General features: G+C 44.4%; 1 protein-coding gene across 7 annotated transcripts in view; it reads right to left on the reverse strand.

Annotated features, from left to right (window-relative positions):
• The window catches only part of MAP4K4 (mitogen-activated protein kinase kinase kinase kinase 4), a 268,656-nt gene that overhangs the window by 14,316 nt on the left and 242,017 nt on the right, over window positions 1-12,323 (reverse strand). For all 7 annotated transcript variants that reach the window (XM_038742695.1, XM_038742687.1, XM_038742692.1 and 4 more), the window contains one exon: window positions 12,131-12,301. In XM_038742695.1, the coding sequence (XP_038598623.1) occupies window positions 12,131-12,301 (171 nt within the window). The remainder of the gene's footprint in view (window positions 1-12,130; window positions 12,302-12,323) is intronic.

The raw sequence follows: 12,323 nt of genomic DNA on the forward strand, positions 1-12,323 counted from the left end.
GCCGATTTTAGCTATGCTGTGAAGGTAGAATCGACAGGATTTAGTGACAGATTATTAGAGGGAAAGAGTGGGATGTATAGTCCATTCTTCTAAAATGCGCATTTTCATTGCATATTCTGAATAGGAAGCTCTTAGGTTATTCCCACAACACACAGCTGTCCGGACACAGTATCATATGGTGTCTGACGAAACAGTTCTGTGCATGTGTGAGGCATCTGTTAAGATGTGACTACTCTACCACAAGTTTCCTGCAACATAACTCCCTATAACACAGCACTAAAGAGAACTGACTAGATGGGAACAATTTAGGGAAGATAGATGGTACATCCCTCAAATTTAGGAATCGGGGGTGGGAAAGGGGGGGAGAGACACAGAGAGCAGCTTTTTAATCATATTGTTCTTCCAAGTATTTGTTACCACTGACAACAACCCAACCCAACAATGGACTTAATGAAAAGTGACTTGAACTAGGCTTAGCCTCTCTGCCTTAGAGAAAACTTCAAAAATAGTGCCCGAATACCTGGTCATTACCTGTTTCAGAAACATGGGACCACAACCTGATTACGTGGTCTCACACAGCATCAGTAACATCATTAAATAGGTTAGGTGTTAAATAACTATTTATTGACTGATTAACCAAAAAAAGGCTCAAATCTCAGAGGTTGGTTGATATGACTGCTGAGCTTCCACAAACAATCAGCTAGGGACTTGAGCAATTCCTTTCTCGACAGAACTATTCTCTAAGGGCTACTGAAGCAATCCATGCATAAGAAAACATGCAAGCACTCAATACAATAATAATAATAATAATAATAATAACAATAATAAATGGCCACTGCCCTTAAGAAGATTTATAATATGCCAGAGCCCTCCTCTCACTCTTCACCCCTCAGTGGGTATCAGAGGCAATCATAATAATAATAATAATAATTGTGGTATCTGTTTAGCACATACTATATGCCAAACACTGAACTAAGCACTAGGACAGATACAAAATAACCAGGTTGGACACAGTCCCCATCCTACATGGGACTTACAGTATAAGTATGAAGAGAACAAATGTAGTATAAATAGGAAGAGAATAGGTATTTAACCCTCATTTTAGAAAGAGCGAAAAGGAGGCACAGAGAGGTAATATTATTTGCCCAAGGTCACACATCAAGCAGTCCCTGACACCCAGAACTGTGCTCTATCCTCTAGCCATGCTGTTTCTCCCTTTTCACTCTGACAGGCATCTTCTCTGCCATTTTTCCTATCTGCAATTTATTTTAATGTCTCCCCAGTTAGACACTAGGCTCTCTGTGGGAGGAGACCACATCTTCCAACTCTACTGCAACTCTGCCAACTACTTAGTATGGGGCTCTGCACACAGAAGCACTCAATAAACAATACTGACTGATTGACTGATTTGAACTTTCTCAATTATCACAACTCTCCTTAAACTTCTGCATTACTGGAAGACTGAAGAGATGAGGCCTGTGACGTAAAATGGATCATAAAAGGGCACTTCGGAAGAAGGGTGGAAATATTTTATGTGCCCCCATTGTGGCTGAACCTTGTAAAAGCTGGAAATCTGGGATTCGGGTCCACCTGGGCTCAATTCTGGGTAACAATCACATTTGTGCAGTTGCCCCCAGGGCTGTTGGAAAGTGGTGTTCAGTAGTCTAGTGCTAGACTTGGAACAACTACATATATACGTTAGCATTTGAGAGACAGAGGGAAGGAAATATGAGGAGAAGAGAAAGAGGAGGAAAGGGCAAAATGACGATTAAGTGCAGGTGATCTTTTCCACTATTTCATAATTAAGGTTTGAATGATGCACAAACCTGCTGGATTCTATCTTATGAGTTCCGGAGTGTCACGGTTATAAATGACACAGCATGGCCTAGAGGTTAAAGTACGGGCCCGGGAACCAGAGGAATTGGGTTCTAATCCCGACTCCATCAGTAGCCTGCTGTGTGACCTTGGAAAAGTCACTTAACTGATTTGTGTCTGTTTCTTCAACTATAAAATGGGGATGCGATACCTCTTCTCCCTCCTAGTTAGACTATGAGTCCAGGGCTTCGAACAGTGCCTCAACACTTAGATATGTGCCTGGCACAGAGCTGGTAGACATGCTCCCTGCCCACAATGAGTTTACAGTCTAGAGGGACTATTTCTCCAGATTAGTACAGTACACAGTATAGTGACTCCTTCAAAGAAGAACTCTTGCTCCAGAAAGAAATACCATAAATAGAACAGGTTGGTCATGAAAAGAGCAGGAGAAATTCCTCTCTGGAATATCAGGCCTACAGTACTTGTATCTAAAATTGCTGGTGAAGTTGACCATTTTGTACATTTTCTAGTATGTCCTTTTGATTCTTATTCAAAGAGACATTTATTTTGACTTAATTCTAAATACTTTTTCTCATTGGTTCTACACTCTACGATCTACACTCACTCCCTTGGTGAACTCATTCGCTCCCATGGCTTCAACTATCACCTCTACACTGATGACACCCAAATCTACATCTCTGCCCCTGCTCTCTCTCCCTCCCTCCAGGCTCGCATCTCCTCCTGCCTTCAGGACATCTCCATCTGGATGTCTGCCCGCCATCTAAAACTCAACATGTCCAAGACTGAACTCCTTGTCTTCCTTCCCAAACCCTGCCCTCTCCCTGACTTTCCCATCACTGTTGATGGCACTTCCATCCTTCTCACAAGACCGCAACCTTGGTGTCATCCTCGACTCCGCTCTCTAGTTCACCCTCACATCCAATCCGTCACCAAAATCTGCTGGTCTCACCTCCACAACATTGCCAAGATCCGCCCTTTCCTCTCCATCCAAACCGCTACCCTGTTCATTCAAGCTCTCATCTTATCCCTCTGGATTACTGTATCAGCCTCCTCTCTGATCTCCCATCCTCCTGTCTCTCCCCACTTCAATCCATACTTCACGCCGCTGCCCGGATCGTCTTTGTGCAGAAACGCTCTGGCATGTTACTCCCCTCTTCAAAAATCTCCAGTGGCTACCAATCAACCTATGCATCAGGCAAAAACTCCTCACCCTGGGCTTCAAGGCTGTCCATCACCTCGCCCCCTCCTACCTCACCTCCCTTCTCTCCTTCTACAGCCAGCCCGCACCCTCCACTCCTCTGACGCTAATCTCCTCAACGTGCCTCGTTCTCGCCTGTCCTGCCATAGAGCCCCGGCCCACGTCAACCCCCTGGCCTGGAATGCCCTCCCTCCGCACATCCACCAAGCTAGCTCTCTTCCTCCCTTCAGAGCCCTACTGAGAGCTCACCTCCTCCAGGAGGCCTTCCCAGACTAAGCTCCCTCCTTCTTCTCCCCCTCCCCACTCCCCCCCTTACCTCCTTCCCCTCCCCACAGCACCTGTATATATATATATATGTTTGTATGTATTTATTACTCTATTTTATTTGTACATATTTATTCTATCTATTTTATTTTGTTAATATGTGTTGTTTTGTTCTCTGTCTCCCCCTTCCAGACTGTGAGCCCACTGTTGGGTAGGGACCGTCTCTATATGTTACCAACTTGTACTTCCCAAGCGCTTAGTACAGTGCTCTGCACACAGTAAGTGCTCAATAAATACGACTGAATGAATGAATTGGTTGAAATGACTGCTAGACTGTAAACTCCTTTCAGGCAGAGACCACATTTACCCATTCTACTATAGGCTCTTAATCGCTTAGTAGAGTTTTCACTGTACAGTAGATGTTCAATAAATACTACTGATTGAATGAATAGTTGTAAATAAACTTTTCAGAAAACATCTATAGATCTCTTTCTTAAAACAGTATTCTTTTAAGGAAGCTCCAATATCCACTAATTTTGGAACTCTTATCCAAGCCAATGGTTCCTTTTAAGAGCCTCTCAACACACAAGCATCTAAAAAAAAGAAAATCTTCCTATTGGTGCCTAGCAATACCAATACATATGATTGAATAGAACTCTATTTTATTGCAGCCTCCCAAGCGCTAAATACAGTGCTCTGCACACATTAAGTTCTCAATAAATACAACCAAATGATCGATTGATGGAAACTGTGTGCAAATAAGAAACTGCACGAAGTCTAACCTCACCAGCACCTCCTGGTGAAATATGAGGTCTATTTCAATCCAAAATTAAGTCTCCTTAATCAAAGACCCCTGAAATGGACTGATTTTGTAGAGAAGAATAGATAACAGAAGAGCAACTAAATTCATCAAAAACAATCATCATAATAAAAAATGAATTTTGACAATATTCAACAATGTTCCCTACCATTTTATGAATTAGATCTATGGCTTGGTGGAAAGAGCACAGGCTTGGGAGTCAGAGGACACGGGTCCTAATCTTGACTTCACCACTTGTCTGCTGTGTGACCGTGGGCAACTCACTTAACTTCTCTGTGCCTCAGTTCCCTTATCTGTACAATGGGGATTAAGACTGTGAGTCCCACATGGGACAACCTGATTACCTTGTATCTACCCCAGCACTTAGAACATTCATTCATTCATTCAATCGTATTTATTGAGTGCTTACTGTGTGCAGAGCACTGTACTAAGAACTTGGGAAGTACAAGTCGGTAAAATATAGAGACGGTCCCTATTTACTCATTCAATCGTATTTATTGAGCGCTTACTGTGTGCAGAGCACTGTACTAAGCGCTTGGGTAGTACAAGTTGGCAACATATAGAGACGGTCCCTATTTATTCATTCAATCGTATTTATTGAGTGCTTACTGTGTGCAGAGCACTGTACTAAGCGCTTGGGAAGTACAAGTCGACAACATATAGAGATGGTTCCTATTTATTCATTCAATCGTATTTATTGAGCGCTTACTGTGTGCAGAGCACTGTACTAAGCACTTGGGTAATACAATTTGGCAACATATAGAGACGGTCCCTATTATTCATTGTCGTATTTATTGAGCACTTACTGTGTGCAGAGCACTATACTAAGCGCTTGGGAAGTACAAGTTGGCAACACGTAGAGACAGTCCCTATTTATTCATTCAATCGTATTTATTGAGCGCTTACTGTGTGCAGAGCACTGTACTAAGCACTTGGGAAGTACAAGTCAGCAACATATAGCGACAGTCCCTATTTATTCATTCAATCGTATTTGTTGAGCGCTTACTGTGTGCAGAGCACTGTACTAAGCGCTTGGGTAGTACATGTACAAGATCAGTGCTTGACACATAGTAAGAGCTTAACAAATACCATTATTATTATTATTACTATTATCTAATTGGTCTTTGAAGGGCTAGAAGCAGTAACAAGAATTCACTGGAACTCTTCAGAGTGAACAGCCCAGCCACACTGAATAAGAGGTGCAATTCAGCTGATGCAGGATTCCCGTCACAGAGCCCAGAGAAACCTCAAAGATTTTTCACAGAAAACACACCCTCAAGACTGCGAAAACACCTGGGTAGAGCCCTGATAAAGAACAACAGAACTGAGGAATACAGCAGCCACAAGTCATAATAATGCTCCCTAGGAAGCTGGGAAAGCGTGGTTGAGGGTCCAGCGGCTCAATGCATTTGAATGAAGACCACTTTGGCTCCTCAAACCAGTTCATATCTTGTGATTTCAAGATTTAGGATTTGTAAAGCTCCTCAACTTTTTGGTACTAGCAGTTTCTTATGAGCCAGCAAAGGCTGGTGAGTCCATGATCAGAACAATATCCAAGTCAAATTCCTAATGCAGCATTTTATGCTCGGGATCATCACTATACAAATGAAGCTTCCTGTTCAGCCTTTGCAAGTATCCATTTTCTCAGCCATTAGTGGGGTGAGGAAGATGAGAGAAAAGGGGCCTTAGTTCGACTGCACAATTCTGCAGTGAGTGTTTAATACAGGCTGGAGCTGTCTTAACCTGTGTAAAGTTGATGCTGTTACTAAGTACTCTTCACGTGACCTTTACCGAAGGGACTCGCTCTGATCGGAACAAGCTTTATCTCGATCTAAACAGTTTCCTCAGGAGGTGGGCAGAGGGCAAGTAACACAGCCACAAAGAAAATAAACTGATCTTCAAAAGCAAAGGATAAGCACCCTTTACTACACCCACCACACAACCTTAGAGGTGCGGCCAAAAGGTGCAAGGACGGTAATATCCGCCTGAGCTAGTGCTCAGTCCATGTTTTCTGTTGCTGGTGATAATGACTGGAAGCATGCAGGTGTGGAAAGGAGATGTAACAGAGCAATCAGGAACATCCCCGAGACGGCAACAATCCTAAAAACCAGACATTCACTGTGCTAATTTAGGCTACCCCAGAATGGTGGGGGAACATTTTCAGGGGCAATTCGAGGGCCCTCCCAAGAGGTGGCTGAACCTTTTTACTTCCACCTATGTGGATGGTAGGGAGCCCCATCCCTCTGTGCCTGTGCAGCCCCTGTTAGAATACATCTTTAAGCATGGCAAAGAAGGCTCTTTGGGGATGGGGATGGGGCTGCCCTGCGCAGCAGGAGCTCCTGAGGGGACTCTAACTGGTATGGGCCTTCTAAAAGAAATGTTCAGGCCACATCTCCCCACTCCTCAAGAATCTCCACCCACCTCTGCGTCACGCAGAAACACATCACTATTGGCTTTCAATCAGCTCCCTCCCTCCTGTCTTGCCCTGTTGATTTCCTACTACAATCCAGTCTGTACACTTCATTCCTCTACCGCACCTTCTAGCTCTACCTCGATCTACTGCTGGCCCCTTGTCTCTGTCCTGAAAGAAGCAGCGTGGCTCAGGGGAAAGAGCCCGGGCTTTGGAGTCCGAGGTCATGGGTTCGAATCCCAGCTCTGCCACTTGTCAGCTGTGTGACTTTGGGCAAGTCACTTCACTTCTCTGGGCCTCGGTTACCTTATCTGCAAAATGGGGATGAAGACTGTGAGTCCCACGTGGGACAACCTGATCACCTTGTATCCCCCCCAGTGCTTAGAACAGTGCTTTGCACATATTAAGCGCTTAACAAATACCATTATTATTATTATTATTACTCTGGCCTGGAGCTCCCTCCTCCTTCATATGCGACAGACCACCACTCTCCCCAACTTCAAAGTCTTGCTAAAATCAAATCTCCTCCCAGACCCCTTCTCTGACTAAGCCCTCATTTTCCCTCCTCCCTCGGCATCACCCTTACCCTTTAAACACCAGACGTTCACCCCACTGCATTTATTTACTACTTTATCTAATTACTAGTGATAAAATATATACTAATGATATATACCAGCTCCTTCTGGAGAGGGGACTTGTCTACCAAATGCTGTATTGTACTCTCGAGTGCTTAGTACAATGCCCTGCACACAGTAGGTGCTCAGCAAAAATGACTGATGGGAATGTGGGAGGAAATTGGCCTCCAGGGGCCACCTCCGGCAGGCTCTGGAAGCCCAGGTGATGACAGGGAGCAGCGTTCCATAGGACTCCAATGACGTCTATACCAGGGCAGATGATTTAAGGCCACGCTGGTTCAGTAGGCAGAGCCTTCTAACCAGGGGTGATGCAGTAATGAGGTAGTTGTGGGTGGGCCTGCTTCTATGACTGAAGGACTGAAGGAAGCAATGTGGGGTGCAGAGACAATGCACCCCTCTCTGCCTCTCCTCTCCAGTGACCAGAATGCCATGTCCTGCCTCAGAGCAGGAAGCTCCCCCATCATATTGGTGAGACTGATTGACCAACTGGGCATTTATTAAGCGCTTACTGTGTGCTGAGCATTGTAATAATAATAATGATCGCATTTGTTAAGTGCTTACTATGTGCAAAGCACTGTGCTAAGCACTGGGGGGGGATACAAGGTGATCAGGTTGTCCCACGTGGGGCTCACAGTCTTAATCCCCATTTTACAGATGAGGGAACTGAGGCACAGAGAAGTTAAGAGACTTGCCCAAAGTCACACAGCTGACAATTGGCGGAGCCGGGATTTGAACCCATGACCTGACTCCAAAGCCCGTACTCTTTCCACTGAGCCACACTGTAATCAGCATTAAGAAAATATAGTTGAGAGACAGTCCCTCACCCACAAAAATCTACAATTCGAACGGGAGAGGACAGTCACAAAGAAGCTTCCTCCGAGTTCTGAAATTACTAATGATATTAATGATGATGATAAGGATAATAACTGTGGTTACTTGTTTAGTACTGTATTATGTGCCAAGCACTGTACTAAACTCTAAAATAGATAGATACAAGGTAATTCACTCATCCATTCAATTGTATTTACTGAGCGCTTACTGTGCAGAGTGCTTGGAAAGTACAATTCATCAACAGAGACAATCCCTACCCAACAACGCGCTCACAGTCTAGAAGGGGGATAATCATGGTATTTGTTAAGTGCTTACTATGTGCCAATCAATGTTCTTAGCGCTGGGGTATATACAAGGTAATCAGTTTGTCCCAAGTGGGGCTCACAGGCTTAATCCCCATTCTACAAATGAGGTAACAGGCACAGAGAAGTTAGGTGATTTGCCCAGAGTAACACAGCTGATAAGTGGCGGAGCGGAGATTAGAACCCATGACCTCTGACTCCCAAACCCGTGCTCTTGCCACTAGGCCATGCTGCTTCTCTAGACTGTAAAATCTTCTATATTCTAAACTTGTTATAGGCAGGGAATATGCCTGCAAATTCTGTTGTACTGTACTCTCCCAAGTGCTTAGTACAGTACTCTGTACATAGTAAGCGCTCAATAAATACCACTGATTTATGTCAGGTACGACTCCTGTCAGACATGGAATTAACAGTCTATGTAGTGGGGAGAAGAGCTAATGTAATCCCATTTGACAGATGAAGGATACTGAGGCAAAGAGAAGTTAAGTTACTTGCCCAAGGTCACACAGCAGGCCTCTAACTCAAGCGCATTCTCTATCTACTGGGCCAAGTTGCTTGAAAACAATGTCTACCTGCCAAATTCTTTAAATAACAGTAACAGAATTTTACACAAGACCATAAATCTTGTGGTATGGCAATGTATACAACTTTGTGACCTCATGCAACGGTTAAGACTCTTGATTCCAGGTTGGGTAAGGATAGCTGCAGCTTAAAAAATAACTCTTCCACTTTTCCTCCTCCATCTCGATGTATTTCAAGTTGCAACTGCTGTCCCTTTTTTTATTGTTTCTGGCAGTGAGGTCCTTGAGATGAAATGGAAGAATGAACACCAAATAAAACCTTCCTTCTGATTCTGCTAGAATCACACCAGAGCCACAAGCTCTTTAATGAGCCCCACTGAAATATCAGGTTTTCCCATCTATCTAAAAAATACCCTCCAGGAAACTTAAATCACACTGATCTTAGTGCCTAAACAATTGTTATCGTACTGTAGCACAAATATGTATACTATGCAGACAGGGTAGGTACAAGTGGAGGGAAGGAAGAGTTAACTGTTACATTAATCTGAACTTCATTTGCAATTTTCAGGCTGCAAATAGAGACATAACATTCCCAGAAATTTGGGGGAAAATGGTACTTTATGTAATGCTTATTTTCTTCTCCTTGATCTATATTTTATGGTTGTAAGATTGAATTTTTCATAACCAACTCAGCATGCAAATGAATACTTTGGAGTGTCTCATTTTAAAAGCAGAAATGCTTAAGTGGATTCAAGAATAAGAATAAAAACAATTACGGTAAGTGTTAAGTGCTTATTATGTGTCAAGCACTGTTCTCCTCAAAAAACTCCAGTGGTTGTTCAGCCACCTCCACATCGAACAAAAACTCATCACCATTGGGTTTAAAGCATTCAATCACCTTGCCCCCTCCTACCTCACTTCATTACTCTCCTACTACAACCCAGCCCAACACTTCACTCCTCTAATGATAACCTTCTCACTGCACTTCAATCTCACCTATCTTAATCAATCGTATTTATTGAGCGCTTACTGTGTGCAGAGCACTGTATTAAGCGCTTGGGAAGTACAAGCTGGCAACATATAGAGACAGTCCCTACCTAACAGCGGGCTCACAGTCTATCTCGCCACTGACCCCTCACCCATATCCTCCCTGTTCTGGAACACCCTCTCTCCTCATATCTGATAATTACCCTCCCCACTTCAAAGCCTTATTGAAAGCACATCTCCTCCAATAGGCTTCCCTAAGTCCCTTTTCCTCTTCTCCCACTCCCTTCTCCGTCACCGTGACTTGCTCCCTTTGTTCATCCCCCCATTCAGCCCCAAAGCACTCATGTATATATCTGTAATTTATTTATATTAATGTCTGTCTCTCCCTCTAGACTGTAAGATTGTTGTGGGCAGGGAATATGTCTGTTTATTGTTATATTGTACTCTCCCAAATGCTTAGTAGAAAGCTTCGCACAAAGTAAGCGCTTAATAAATATCAATCAATCAATCAATCGTATTTATTGAGCGCTGTGTGCAAAGCACTGTACTAAGCGCTTGGGAAATATAAGTTGGCAACATATAGAGACAGTCCCTACCCAACAGTGGGCTCACAGTCTGAAAGTGGCAGGGGTGACTGAATGGGTAGATTAAAGATTATCAGGTTGGACACAGTCCCTGTTCTCCATGGGGATCACAATCTCAGGGGGAGGGAGGAATAACCTAAAGTAGTAACATGCAATAATTAAGCCATATTTCTCCCCCAGAGGATTCCCAAGAGTGCGGCTCCCAACAGCAGGCGCTACACAGAAGGAAGCACGTAGCTTCTCTCCACCTGGTCAGTCAGTCAATCAATCGCATTTATTGAGCACCTACTATGTGCAGAGCACTGTAACAAACACTTGGGGGGGGGTGTACAATACAACAACAAAAACATCATTTCCTGCCCACAACAAGCTTACAGTCTACAGAGGGAGGACATTAATATAAATAAATAAATGACAGATATATATATATATATAAAGCTGGGGGGCTGGGGGGTGGTTGAATAAAGGGTGACATGGAAGGGAATGGGAGAAGAGGAAAGGAGGCCCACTCCATCACTTACTATTCGAAGTGGGTGCCTCAAATTCAGTTAGACTCTGCTCCGCTCATGGCCCCTCAGGAAGATCCAGTCTGAGTTAGGCTTGATCCCAAATAAAGCAGACCCAGCAGAGCCACCCTGGCCCAGGCATGAGGCCTCCCGAGGGAGCTCCCTACAGATGGGTACCGTGCAGCATCTGGGCCCAGGGTGCAGACGTTTGTAGAGGGGCCGTCCCACTGAGGGATGGACACAGAGCCCTCCCTGCAGCCCGCCCACCCGCCTCGACCACGTAAGACCCTGGGCCGGACTCAGCAGCATCCACTAGAGGTGCTCCAGATGGAGTGACGAGGCACAGCCTGCATCTAGCATTCCCGGTTCATGGGAAATGGAACAACTGACATCTAAAATGTCAAGAAACCTTCCCCGGGAAACAAAATGGCAGTATTCATTATCAGGGATTAGACAGTCTCCTCTGTAGAGTCAGAAATGTGGATCTAGATAATAATAATAATTGTGGTATTTGTTTAAGCCCTTACTATGTGGTAGGCACTGTACGAAACGCTGGGGTGAATACAAGCAAATTGGGTTGGACACAGTCCCTGTCCCACACAGTCTTAGTCTCCATTCTACAGATGAGGAAATTGAGGTACACAGAAGTGTAGTGACTTGCCCAAGGTCACACAGAAGACAAGTGGAGGAGCCAGCATTAGAACCCAGGCCTTTCTGATGTCCAAGCCTGCGCTCTAGCCACTAGGCAATGCTGCTTCTCGATAGGTAAGGGAATACTGCAGGTTGGCTTTATTTTGAAAAGCCACAGTTATCATCCTATCAATCTGGAAAGAATGAAGAGCAAAAAAGAAGAACCCCACCTAATCCCCGTTTCTTTCTCGGTTTCCTGGTCTTCCTAGGTCTTGACACTGCTCTGTGGAGCAGACCCCCAAAAAATCATGAAAATAATGTAACCCACTCAAGTGGGTTAGGGAAGCTCCCCTCAGGAACATAAGCTCCTTGTGGGCAGGGAACGGGCCTACCAACTTGGTTGCATCATACTTTCCCGGTGCTTAGTACAGCAAGGACTCAATAAATACCACTGATTGACTGACTGATTGATATGAAGTCCCTCGCCCCACCACCAGATCCACGAGGGTCTCCACACTGAGCCCTTAAAACAGCTCCATCCAAGCCCCACCCAGCCTCAGCTCAATAAAAAAGACCGAAGAGAGAGGAGGCAGCAAGATCACCTACCCCATAAGGCTGCACACAAGATTTCAGAGTTGAACCTCTTCTTGTATTTGCGGATTTCAGGGGTGTCGCTCTGTGGTCTGGTATTAGTAGGGTTCACATTAACCACTGAGCCTTTCCGTGTGGGGTCTTGCCTTACTGCTTCACATCTCATTGCTTCGCTGGAAAATCCCACTAGAAAAAAATAAGTATATTT

The sequence above is a fragment of the Tachyglossus aculeatus genome, chromosome 2, assembly GCF_015852505.1.
Source record: "Tachyglossus aculeatus isolate mTacAcu1 chromosome 2, mTacAcu1.pri, whole genome shotgun sequence".
NCBI classification, from domain to species: Eukaryota; Metazoa; Chordata; class Mammalia; order Monotremata; family Tachyglossidae; genus Tachyglossus; species Tachyglossus aculeatus.